Source organism: Orbicella franksi, chromosome 12, assembly GCF_964199315.1.
Source record: "Orbicella franksi chromosome 12, jaOrbFran1.1, whole genome shotgun sequence".
In the NCBI taxonomy this organism is placed as follows: domain Eukaryota; kingdom Metazoa; phylum Cnidaria; class Anthozoa; order Scleractinia; family Merulinidae; genus Orbicella; species Orbicella franksi.
Genome location: NC_138156.1, coordinates 4,548,762 through 4,561,261, shown reverse-complemented (window position 1 = coordinate 4,561,261; position 12,500 = coordinate 4,548,762). Strand labels below are relative to the sequence as shown.

The 12,500-nt window shown below is 41.2% G+C and overlaps 2 protein-coding genes across 5 annotated transcripts in view; both read left to right on the top strand.

Annotated features, from left to right (window-relative positions):
- Positions 1-7,641, top strand: part of LOC145462672 (adenosine 3'-phospho 5'-phosphosulfate transporter 2-like) — a 12,458-nt gene extending 4,817 nt beyond the window's left edge. Inside the window, exons 6-11 of one of the 4 annotated variants that reach the window (XR_014041235.1) lie at positions 76-173; positions 1,009-1,101; positions 3,270-3,381; positions 3,472-3,541; positions 4,416-6,643; positions 7,572-7,641. Coding sequence is in view for 1 of the 4 variants with exons in the window: in XM_081446246.1 (XP_081302372.1) it covers positions 76-173; positions 1,009-1,101; positions 3,270-3,381; positions 3,472-3,541; positions 4,416-4,578 (536 nt within the window). In the remaining 3 variants the exon portion in view is untranslated. The other 3 variants (XR_014041233.1, XR_014041234.1, XM_081446246.1) reach the window with 3 other exon arrangements.
- On the top strand, positions 7,625-8,598 carry LOC145462673 (uncharacterized). The gene has a single exon (XM_081446248.1). The coding sequence runs from the start codon at positions 7,731-7,733 to the stop codon at positions 8,058-8,060; it is 330 nt and encodes a 109-aa protein (XP_081302374.1). The 5' UTR covers positions 7,625-7,730; the 3' UTR covers positions 8,061-8,598.
- Positions 8,599-12,500: the final 3,902 nt, after the last annotated feature.

The window sequence follows — 12,500 nt, the reverse complement described above, 5'->3', positions numbered from 1 at the left end:
GAATTTCAACCCCTCACCTTACAATCTGGATTTTGTGTTTTTATGAAGGCTGAAAGTTCTTCGATGTTGTTTCAGGCGTAATTTTGATTTCCCTGGCTCTCTGTGCCGATGCTGTTATTGGAAATGTACAAGAGAAGGCCATGAAGGCACACAAGAGTTCCAACACAGAAGTGGTAAGTTTATTTATCCCCAGCTGCCATTTTTTTGGCCCTTGTTTCACAAAGTTTTTTCTTGGGATATGAAACATGACCTGAAAAAAAAAAGTTGATGCTCTTGCAGGCTATAGAACATGAAGTTATGTTCATACAGTTTGTCATGTAACGAATCATTTAAGGTTTTCTTTTTATTAGTAGTATTTTGGGTAGTATTATTTGGCATCATTTATACTTCCTAAAACGATCCCAATGGCAATAAATATTCAATGGGTTGCTCTTGAAAATATCCATACCCTCCCCATGGTAGGTTTTTAGTTTCACCTCTCCCACCCCTCTGAAATTCCTGTTTCGCCTGTTCATACTTTCCTTTAAGAGTTTTGGCTTTGGAGATCCCTGACCCACCCCTGGAATTTTCAGTGACCTTCCTTGGCATAGTTATGGATTTTTCCTAGAACTGCACAGTTTCTGCTGACAATAATATTATCACCCTTCAAGCAGACAACCTGTAGAGAAAACAGAGAATTATCAACTAGGTGATTTATATCGTCTTGATGTACCACTAAATTCTCAGAACAGACAATAAAAGAACTGTATGGGTGTCAGTAGGAAGAATTAACTTAGGACTGAAAGGGATAGTGAGATCAAAATCTACTTTCTCATTGCACAAGTGTACATTATGAGGTAAATGGGTGAGAAGAATGAAGAAAATCATCAACTAAGTGACACGGTCTTCATGTATTTGTTTATTACCCCTAAATTCTCATAACTGACAGTAAAAACAATGTGAGACAATCACTGACAAGAATTTATGCTGGCGATACTAGTAATTTTATTGTTTTGTCTCTCTTCTCAGGTGTTGTATTCATATGGTATTGGATTTGTGTATATTTTAATTGGTCTGGTATTTTCTGGAGGGCTAGAGCCAGCATTTAGATTTTGTGCCCAGGTAAGAATGCACGAAATAAATATTCTTGACATGTGTTTGCTTTTCAAATCCGTGTCTTCATCTCACCATATGTGGAAATTAGCCTTCACGAAAGTTTATAAAACCCAACACTTACATCATTGTATTCAAACACTGACATTGTGTGTCACTTAGCTATGGATACCATTAAAACTTACAGTACACTCACCAGACACGAGAAAAGACTCAAATGAAACGAGACGCGCCTTGAAAAGAAAGGCGACGTGTCTCAAGAGAAACGATACGCATCTCTCGAGACGGTGGTAACTTACTTTTGAGTGGTACTGCGTGTCATTTGATAACATTTGACAGCATACTTATGATAAATTTTGTCATACTAAAGTTTTTTTGTTTTATGGACCCATACTCAAACCAATGAAAAATGAGATAGCAATAGTGGCAAAATAGCTTTTAAAGTATCATGGTGGGTGAATTTTTACGTAAAATGCGAAAAATCTTTTTTTTGCTGTTCTAATTCAGAAGATTGAGATAGATGCTTTGCAAAAAGAATGGTAAGAAAAGCATGTTTACTTTTTTAGATTAAGAGAAAAACTATTTTTGAATCTCATTAACCCCTTACGGCGCGTTGACACCTCTAAATAAAATTCACCGCTGGTTGTCACTTGTAACGCGATATTTCATTTGTGCACGCAAACTGTTCTCGATCTGGTTGTTTCATCGCAAGTTAGCTTTCGTTCTTGTCAAATTTTCTTTATGTCAGGACGAAAACGCAAGAAAACTTCTTGCCCATTTTCGTCTTCGAAGAAGCCGAAGGGGTGAAAATCTCGTGGAACCCACAGATTCTACGTTGAAAAAGATCTTTAACTCTTAGCGACCACGGGTCGCACTGTAACCAAGAAGAACGGTTGAAGGAACTCGAAGACACTAGTCCCGCCAATGAAGCTGAAAGACAAACTACAAGTGCTAGTCGCACGAAATTGCTGAAGAACGGACGCAATTCCGAAACTTCCATAACGAGTCAAGCGCAGATGTAGATGTAGACGATGAAAAGATCTCCTCTTTTTGGCTTTACGAGGCATGGTTTTAAAACATGTCCGGGGAACGGAGAAGCCTAAACTTGAGCAACATAATACCAATGCCGCCGACGAAATCTTCTAAGTAAAAGAAATCACGGCAGTTTAAATACAAACCTGTATAAAGCTCTTGGTAGTTTGTCGCTTCTCGGACGATTTCACTGCGACGGGTTTCCGCGCTAGAATTGTAGACGTCTGTTTATTTCAAGTTAGCCTGCGAGCAGGTCACGTTGGAGCACAAGCGCGCGCGGCCGCAAGCGCGAAATCGAACGGCGAACCCGCGAGACTAGAAAGTGACTTTTCTTTCTTTCTTTCTTGGCGCCTCCTCACCAGACTCCTTCCCGCCGGATCGCCTTGCTCTTCGCCGCTCGCGCGCGTGACTCAAAGGTGAGCCTGCTCGCAGGCTAATTTCAAGAGCCATTGTTGTGGTAAACTGACCCGTGCCGACATCTGTCAGTGCGGAGGGGATTTTTAACACCTAGTAATACCAATCTCATAAAAGGTTTTTCTTCTTTTTCTCGATAAAATAAAACTGCATATAAGGATGAAAATTTTTAGTTCGTTTACGCGTGTCTTCGACAGAATTGGCTGAAAATCGGCAGGTATGTTCCAGGATATCTCCGTCGAAAAAGGGTGTCGGGCTTTGTTTAATTTCTCTTCCGTTTCAAAGTTATGGCCTCTTTAGAAGAAAGAAACGTCCGCACTGAAAATATCAAACTTTAGGAGGGTTTAGTGAAAAAAAAAACCAAACCACATCTGGGAAATCGCCGACACCCTTTTTGAGGGTGATGTGTGAGTAAATACTCCCGATGTTAATCGCGCCCCTCCGATAATTCACGCGCGTTTAACCGAAGCAGTGTTTCTGGGTATTTCTTTTAATATTACTGCGACAGTAATTATTAAGAAAATTTCAGAGATATGATTGTATTCTATGACTATTTAGCTTTCAGAAAATGTATAGGGTGATGGGTTTTCTTTCAAAGCGCCAGCGTAAGAGCGCGATTTCCAAACACTGTAAATCCACCTACCATGATACCTTAACAAATTTTAAAGGCAGTGATAGTCAATTTACTCACTAGTTTACACACAAGCTTAGTATTTGCTACGTTTTCACAGAACCCTTTCCAAGCCTATGGACTGTCATTCATCTTCTCAATCTCAGGATATCTAGGGATCACATTTGTGCTTACTCTTATCAAAGCCTTTGGCGCTCTTGTTGCTGTTACAGGTAAATCTTCAAATCCAAATCCAATATCTTAAATCAAGTTATTAAAGCTGCTTTACACCAATTAATAACAATTCATTTTACCCACTTCAGTGACAACCGGCCGAAAAGCTGTGACAATGGTGTTATCCTTTATATTCTTCGCAAAACCATTTACTATAAAGTAAGTACACAGGAAGAAAGTAAGCTCTCCCTTTTTTGTGCTCTCCTATAAACATGTTATTTCCCAAGTGTTCAATTTTGTTTATTCTAATTACCTGTTTTTGTTTGTTGTTGTTGTTTTTTTTTTTCGGTGAATCGATATTGTTTAGAGACCGTAGAGTGTTCATCAGGCCCTTTGGAATAATAGTGTTTTTTATATCGACCGCGCAATTAATCAAACTCAAGGGCGGTACTTGGAAAATATTGGCGCTTGATCTTGGCAATACCATCTAGCGTGGCAGTGAGTTTCGTGTTGAAAAGACCGAGGGCCGATATTCTAGTACAGTCCCGAGCATGCTTGGTTAATAAGAGATTTATTACAACACTTTATGATTGAAAACAGTCGATGGAAACTTTACCCTGTGTAATACTCACAGAACATTTGACTGGGAGGAAAAAATTTTGATTGGCTGATTTTAGTTATTGGTCTTCTCAGCTGATTTAACTCTGACAAGTCGCCATGAACGCTTTTAATACATATCAAAAGTGCGTGCTCCAATTCTGGAAAACAAACAATAGCTTACATAGCGACTATTCTATGGGGCAATATCCCCACTCATCTTAAAGATCTCAATGCCTTCAACTTCGCAACACAACTGAAATTTTATTTACTGTCTGGACAACATTCTAACAACCTGTATTGATTTTCTCCTTTCTATTTATAGAAACCTTACAATAACTGGAGACTGACTAGAAAACTTTCGGGTTACGTCAGTCTCCAGACTCAAATATACGTTATTTTTCTGTTCTTCTATTTATATATAGATATTTTCTTGAAAAGCTGTGAATGCATGAGTTAATAAAGTTGTTGTTCAAGTAATGTTCTTTGTTTTCAGTTACGTTTGGTCTGGCTTCATTGTTCTCCTTGGGATCTTTTTGAACGTTTACAGCAAAAATGAAGCAAAAATCAACGCGTGGGTAATAAAACACGGAGCAAAATATTCCACGTACTTGTCGCATAGACGGCAGAAGAGAACTACGCTTATGGAAAACGTTTGATGTCCAATTTTCAAAATGGCATCGGTGTTTTTTTATCAGAGACGAAGTCCATCTGTCTCGCTGTCAGGATCATTATTGAAAAGTCTCAAACGCAGAGCCTCTCAAGAACGGACTGAAGTGGAGAGCTCACTGAAGCGGACACTTCTCTAAGTTGACGCCTATCGATATCGAAGACCTGTTGAATAAAGCAGAGTTTACATTTTACGACAGCTTACACTTTTCAGAAGTGGACTCATCTATTCATGCCGGACTTCTCTCGAAAGTGGACACATCTCAAAAGCAGAAACCTCCCTAAGTCCATGGCCCCTTGTCTAAAATAGACACTTCGCAGCAGCGGACACCACTCCACCCTGAAGTGGACACCTGTATGAAGCGTCCACTGCCTATTTCTCTTCAAGACGTCGGACACCGCTCTCTCCCTAACACTGGTGCAGGAAACGAGGATGCCATTTCACAGTTTCTTCTGTACTATTGTGAAGTTGCGAATAACTTGTAACTACCCCAACTGTAACTATTGATCGGGGTTTGAATTGGGATGTGATAAAATTGTCTTATACTTTCTTGTAGAAAATTTATTTTTATAATATTTATCTCGGTAAATGTTATGTATAAACATGATAGATCCGGCCAATGCTGCAAGTCTTAATGATTATTGTGTTATAAGAGAATGGGAGTATTCAAAGGAAAGTCAAAGAATATTTATTCTTTTATGGAAAAGAGTTCCGTGAGTTAAACTGAAAAAAAAAAATACTTAGTGGGTGGTCTCTCGTTCTGGTTCATTACAAAAATTGTTACTTGTTAAATTGATCAATCATGCCCTTTGCGGCGCACTTAAAGATTCCAAGGGAAAGTGGAAAACCTATACTTATTACTTTCTTGAAGGTCGAGGACGAGATTTATGGATCTATATAAACTTTCCAACCGATTTAACATGCACGTGAGCTTGGGAACAATGCCTGGGTTTTAGACTAATTCTGCTTCAGTATTTGAAGCTATCACACATATCAGATCTCTGTTTTTGAAGCCGAGCGACTTAAAACTCAATTCAAGCCGTTTTTGGCGACCTTGCAGTTCGTCCACTAAAGGCTGGTTTTCGAGAAATGCTCTATCAGCGCATGGCAAATTGTGATTTACAAGGACTGAACTCTAGCGTTAGCCAGCTTAAGTTATTGGTCACATGGGAAGCTGCATTTGGTCTGCCATCGTAGCCTTATCGGCATTTGCTATTTTTCCTACTCGGACACTACAGCTGTACTGAGCTGCTGCTTTTTTCCTTAAGAGTGAAAATGGCGCATGCCTAGAGGCAGTACATGCGAGAGGTGGTACTCGTGTGTTTCCTCCACGCGTCCTCGCGTGTACTCGCGCCATATATTCACACCTGCATGATGCACCCGTTACTCTATACGCAGGCTAATCAATGTCTTTCTGTCACTCGTGCTTTGTGTTAACTACAATTCTGCAATGACGTTAAAACTAAGTGTATCAATGTCGATTGCCCTTTAAATGCCAGTAAGCCATGTTAACTCCTTTTTAAACCAAGAAACGCAGGTTTTCGTTCGTTCTCTGGGTGCCAAAGATTTATCTTGTGCCATTCGAAAAACAATGAAGCACGTGGAGAACCGGTGGCACGGCCCTGTGTATTTATTTCAGTGTTTATGTTTTCTCCATTTTCGCTGCGACGCGCGGGACGTAAAAACTCAGCCAAGCTGAACCGCCGTCTTCTAGAGTAAGAGAGTCCCTGGAGGTGAATTTGGTCGCCAATTTGGCTGTTAATGCATGACCCTCGCGCTAATATCATCTCGCTCATAGCGCTCTTGATTGGATCGTTCATTTTTCCAACCAGCTGATATATGATATCTACGGTATGAGTCAGCGTTCTTCTCAAAAATATGAAATTTGAAACGCATCCTGGAATTAAATAAAATCACCTTTACATAACGGAGGGAATCTGGTATCTATGATGCTACCAATAACACTGATTACTAATAAGTAATGGATTACTTTCGAAAACCCGATTATTTGTGATTTTCCTGATACGAATAGAGAAGGAGGCAAAACAACGAAGGTAAAAAAAATCGTTTTAGACTAACTGACACTTATCAGTCTAACCAGGCTAATTTCCCTCTCTTGCCACCGCGTAAGAGAGGGTGGCTGAACGCAGGTAATTGTAAGTCCATATTCCCGGTCCATATTACTTTCGTTCTTTCGTGAGTTTCTATTTATTTTAGACGGTTCATTTGTCAGACTATACCAATTGATGGTTTTCAGTGTTTAGTCAAGGCTTTGTTTTTTGAAGGAAAAAATAATTTTGCGTGCCACTTCGCTCGGGCAAAGAATAGATCTCCTGTTGAGTTTTTTGCTCTTTTCGTCAGTGTCACCAACCACAGACACAAGGAAATTTTAATAATCAGTTTAGCGCGAGTTGTGAAACACAACAGAAATGCACTCACTAATTTTCCGCATTGATGAAGTATTCTGCTTGGTTCGCCTTTCAAATGCGTCATATCCATTGTCTAACTTCCAGTTTCAGGTTAATTACTGCCTATTGCTGCAGGCTGAGAACGTAAAATGGACTCTTTTCCTTTCATTTCATTTCCGTTGTCGTCAAACAGTCATTACTGCGTGCCCGCCTGTACTTTCCAAAAGCTTCTCAAGAGCAGATGGCAAATATAAAAATAGACTTGCGCGAATATTGACTAACTTAATTAAGCTCGGTTCTAACATAAGTTATTTCCAAAAACAAAGCAGTTGAATGTTGATCTGATCACATTTTGTTTTCCTTACACTTGGCAAAATAAGAAAGCACTTCTAAAAAATGATATCTCGTATTTCTCAGAATTTATGAACCTGTGAGTAAAGCTTGGTGCATACGAATCCTAACGTGACCATAACTGAATGCATTTTAAGCTTATTTGCGTTCCGTTTCCATCAAAAGGTTATTGTGATTCTGTCTTCTGTCTTGTGTGACATGTGCCAATCATTACATATGACAGCAGCCTGATCAAACAGGGAGGTACGTCGCTCCATAGGCGCTGTCTCGGATAAAGCTCGTGAGGTCCGGCTTGAGAGCGAAACTCTTCAGCTGCTTTGTACCGTGCTATTCCCGTTATTTTCTGCCTGGTTTTGCTCAGTTACAGTCCCTTGGATCCGCTATGTCAAAAGATTGGTCTCACGGGTTGTTCGGCTGCTTCGATGACTGTGGTACTTGCCTTGTAACGTATTTCTGCCACTGTTACACCGCTGGAAAGAACGCCGAGGCGGTCGGAGACAGTTGCTTGCTGTGTGGACTGGCGACGTTCGTTCCACTGGCGAACATCTTCTTCATGGCGCAGATCCGATCCAAGATCCGCGAGGCTAAAGGAATCGACGGTACCTTCCTGAACGACCTCTTGGCCACTTGCTGTTGCCCGTTGTGTATGCTGGTTCAGTCGGCACAAGAAGTTAAAGGCGGACCCGGAGCCATGGCTATCGCTCGCTCGTAACCCGACGTCAGCAGCAGATTCCACGGAGGTGTTCGCAGCTTTCGTCTACAGGAAGATGAAGTTAAGATTTATATTTTTTAGTTTTAGTAGAACCAACTGCAAGTGAAAGAGGCAAAGAGGAAAATTTTACAAAAGCGATTGTGAAATATCTTAAGATGAAACTGATCTGTTTGTAGTGTTTTAATGTTGGCCTATATTTCAAGCTCAATATACAATCTAGCTATTCTATAGTCAATCATACTTATTAACTGGATCTGTTCACTTTTCTTGAAACTGACTCTGGACAAGGAGAGAACATTTTATACCGCGTTATCACGTTTCTACCGTTTTCAAGGGGTGTGTAACCATACAACTCTGACCCCAGGTTGAACAGACATTCGCTTTACTTTGTTTTTGGTTAACAGATATGTGGAGATTTTGTAATTCTGATCAGTCCTTTTAATTAAAAAAAAGATCCTCGATGAGGCTTGCGGTTAAAAAAGGTTATTGGTTTCGATACTTTTTCGTGGAATTAAATCTCGTGCTGAAGTTTCGTCAAGATGTGAGTGTATTTCATATTTTTCCGCTTAGCTAACGTGACACTCAATATCCCGTCCTCTCGAGAATGTTTGCAATGTTAAACACCTTTTATCACGCTGAACATCACTGTTGCTTCGAATACCCATGTTATTTTTCTAATCAGTTCAGATCCATTTTCCACAAGAAATTGCTTGTTCCTTTACTTTGATCATACAACATATTCAAAACTTGAAAACAAGAAAGAGCAACGTGGTGAAATTTGCATTTTGGCGAGCTAATAAGAATAAGAAAGTGAAATATCAGGTACCTGATATCATATTTGACAGCCGCTACGTGGTGACTGAAACCCTATTGTAAAGGATTCAACGAGTGAACAAATCCTTACTGTTCGACTCGGACCCGCGTGCTATTTTTAAAATTTTCTTTAAAATTAAAGCGCACACGGAGGAGTTTATCAGTATATTATTCGAAGTTATCTGTCGTAAGAATGCAAAACAGTACACGGCTGATTTTCAAACCACAAAAAAAAAAAAGATCACAGAACAGCTCTTCATTAGACAAACAAGGAAAAAGGCGTCCAAATATAGCAAGTGGGTCACGCTCCAATTCCCATGACTTCACGCGCGTAAGATAAGCTGGCTGAGGGTTGTTCTCGCGACATGGCAAAAAAGCGCGCCGAAAATTGAAGCTACGAAATAAACAAAGGAGGCCAAAAGCATGGACAACGGAGCCGGGGGGTAGGGGGGCAGCCCCCCCCCCCAATTTCCAGCAAAATATTTTTACAATTATCTCCAGAACCCCCCACAAGTTAACGGCTATGGGGCTCCCTTGTAAGCCCACCAAATTCAAAATACACAACGCCATCCCTGAAAATTAAAAGAGCTTACGGGAATGCACGAGTCGCCTCGAGTGTTCGCGTGGGTGTTGTTGTGCTCTCACTTATTTTTTCGCTTCTGGCGCGACGACATTCCACTGTGAATGGATCGCGGGTGGTCACCCTTTTCCTGGATGGAAGGTTGGGACTTGCGTGGAACATCTATCAAGAAAATAATTATTTAGATATAGCCGTTCAAATCAACAGTCCACAAAGTCAAGCATTCGCACTGGCGTTTCGTTGAAGAAAGTGGTGTTCACGGGTATTTTTGGAAGACTGGGGCATCTGAAAAATGCCATTACAAGCAAGGGAAAATTAAGTCATGGTCTCTACAAGTTATTATCGGAATATATGAAAAGAGGCATTTGAAAGATGTTCTTCGTTACGTGGGGAAAGTTCCTGCAATTTGACACACAATGTCATTAAGTGTGTGGACTGTCAACGGCTACCCCGTCTTGCAGATGAAGTTATTGAAGGGTATGTACAGTACAGTCTCGGTAGTAGGAGGGAAAAGAAGTCAAAGAAAAGAAATCGGCGAGCAGAGAGCTGTTGGTAGTAGTGATCTCCCTCCGGGATCTTCCTCACCAGACTGCGCTCGACTCATTACTCCCGCCAATTCGTTTTTCACTCTTTTTACCCCAAAGACAGGATGCACGAGAAACTAAAAAAAATTGCACTTCTTCAAGATACTTGTGATAACTATAAAGTAGGGTTCAAAATCATCATACAATTTTGAAAAATTGAATCGGTTCTGAACCACACCAACGGAATTTTTAAACTTCATTTTGGAAAAATTTATATCATGTTTATCACAAGTCAAAAATTTAACAACAATTTTCACCGAGTCGTTTTTAGAATATGTTCTAAAAGTTTAAATTACAGGTGTTTAGTTTTTAACAGATTACATTGTTGCCGTCATGAAGATGACCATCAATTCATTTCACCAATGATTGGGTGTTTATATGATAGCTATATTGCAGCATCACTTGATACAGAATGATAGTATTGATCCCTTAGAGTTTATTAAATTAGCAGAATGTGCTGGAAACTGTTACCAGCCGCTAGCCACCTTAAGGTGGGGGTACACATGAATTTAAGCGAAATTTTAGGAAGTTTAAAGAGGGATTAAAAGGATAAAAAGGGGTTTGGAACACCACCGGGTTGGTGGGCAACTGTTTGGCGTACGTCTACCAATTTCTAACTTCAAATTCTAATTTTAAAACAACATCAAATCTTCAAAATTTCCTATTTCCATAAATTTTACTAATCCTTTGAGAAAAACTATTTATCCCCAAATATACCCAAAAATCACCAAAAAATTTACAAAACAGCCCAAAACGTAGCTATGTGAAATGAGCACAAAGATTTTTCACTGCTTGAAACGTGAACGAGATATTTGCATTCAAAGCATAATACCCAGCAAAAATATGGCTTTCATGTTAACCCCTGCCTTAAGGTGGTATGTACTCTATGATATGGCGATGATCATGAAAAATTCCATTTTTTGAAAATACAAGATTTAAATGACCCTCGAACACTTGTTAAAAACATTTTCAAACGATCTTGCCGACTTTGCCTCTAGATAAATGTGAAATTTAAGGAAAGTACACAGTGGTATAAGTGTTCTTACGTAGCAACGGCTATAGCAACGGCTGTTTACTGAGTAAGAACATGACCAAAAATATAGATTAGTTTTAACATATATGAACGATACTTTGTAGTAACGCTGTAAAGACATGCACAACTCTATTGATGTAATTACTTGTGAAAAGCTTTGCCTGAATTACCATCACAGACTTATTCATTTATATGTTCCTTATGAAACGGAACATTTCCTGAAACTGTGGTAACTTTTTTACAAACTGGAACAACCGTTACACCCCCCCCCCCAACCTCGAGATCCAATCTGCACCCCCCCCCCCCACTCAATATTTCCCCACTCAATATTTGGCTTGTTAAATGCCTTTGACCTGGTCAGTCGTAGTGGGCTCTTCCAAATCCTTCAGAAGATCGGCTGCCCACCAAAACTCCTCGCCCTCATCACCGCCTTCCACAAGGACATGCAGAGCACCGTCTGCTTTGATGGAGCCACCTCGGATGCCTTCCCAGTCAGCAGTGGAGTAAAGCAGGGCTGCGTTTTGGCGCCAACCCTGTTCGGGATTTTCTTCTCGATGTTACTCCACTACGCCTTTGCCGATTGCTCGGAGGGTGTATACATTCGGACGAGGTCAGATGGCAAGCTTTTCAACATTGCCAGGCTCCGCGCCAAAACCAAGACTCTTAAAGTGCTCATACGCGAGCTGTTGTTCGCGGATGATGCTGCCCTGGCATCCCACAGCGAGGCAGGCCTTCAACGCTTGGTTGATAAGCTGTCTCACGCCTGCAAGGAGTTCGGCCTTACCATCAGTCTAAAGAAGACAAACATCCTAGCCCAAGATGCAGAGGCACCTCCCGTCATTACCATCAACAACACTGAACTGGAGGTCGTGGACTCTTTCACTTACCTAGGGTCAACAGTGTCAAGCAAGGCGTCGCTAGATGTCGAGATCAGTTCAAGGATCGCCAAGGCAGCCGGCGTTATGGCCAACCTCAACAAGAGAGTGTGGATTAACGACTTGTTGAGCGAGAGGACCAAGCTGCAAGTCTACCGATCTTGTGTCCTTTCCACTCTCCTTTACGGAAGCGAGTCGTGGCCCACATACGCCAGACAAGAGAAGCGGCTCAACGGGTTCCACCTCCGCTGCCTTCGGCGTCTCCTTCAGATCAAATGGCAGGACAGAGTCTCCAACACCAATGTTCTTCAACGAGCTGACATGCCGTGCATCCCTACACTACTCATCCAAAGACGCCTACGGTGGCTCGGTCATGTTCACCGTATGGAACCCGATCGCTTGCCAAGGTAAGTCCTCTACGGGGAACTGTGGGAGGGCGCCCGACGCGTGGGCCGACCACTCCTTCGCTTTAAGGATGTTTGCAAGCGTGACCTGCGACTCGCTGAATTCAATCCCAATACCTGGGAGGTCCTCGCGCAAGACCGCGCCGCCTGG

Excerpts from the sequence above, each read along its gene's own strand:
- LOC145462673 (XM_081446248.1), top strand. The coding sequence starts at position 7,731 with ATGTCAAAAGATTGGTCTCACGGGTTGTTCGGCTGCTTCGATGACTGT.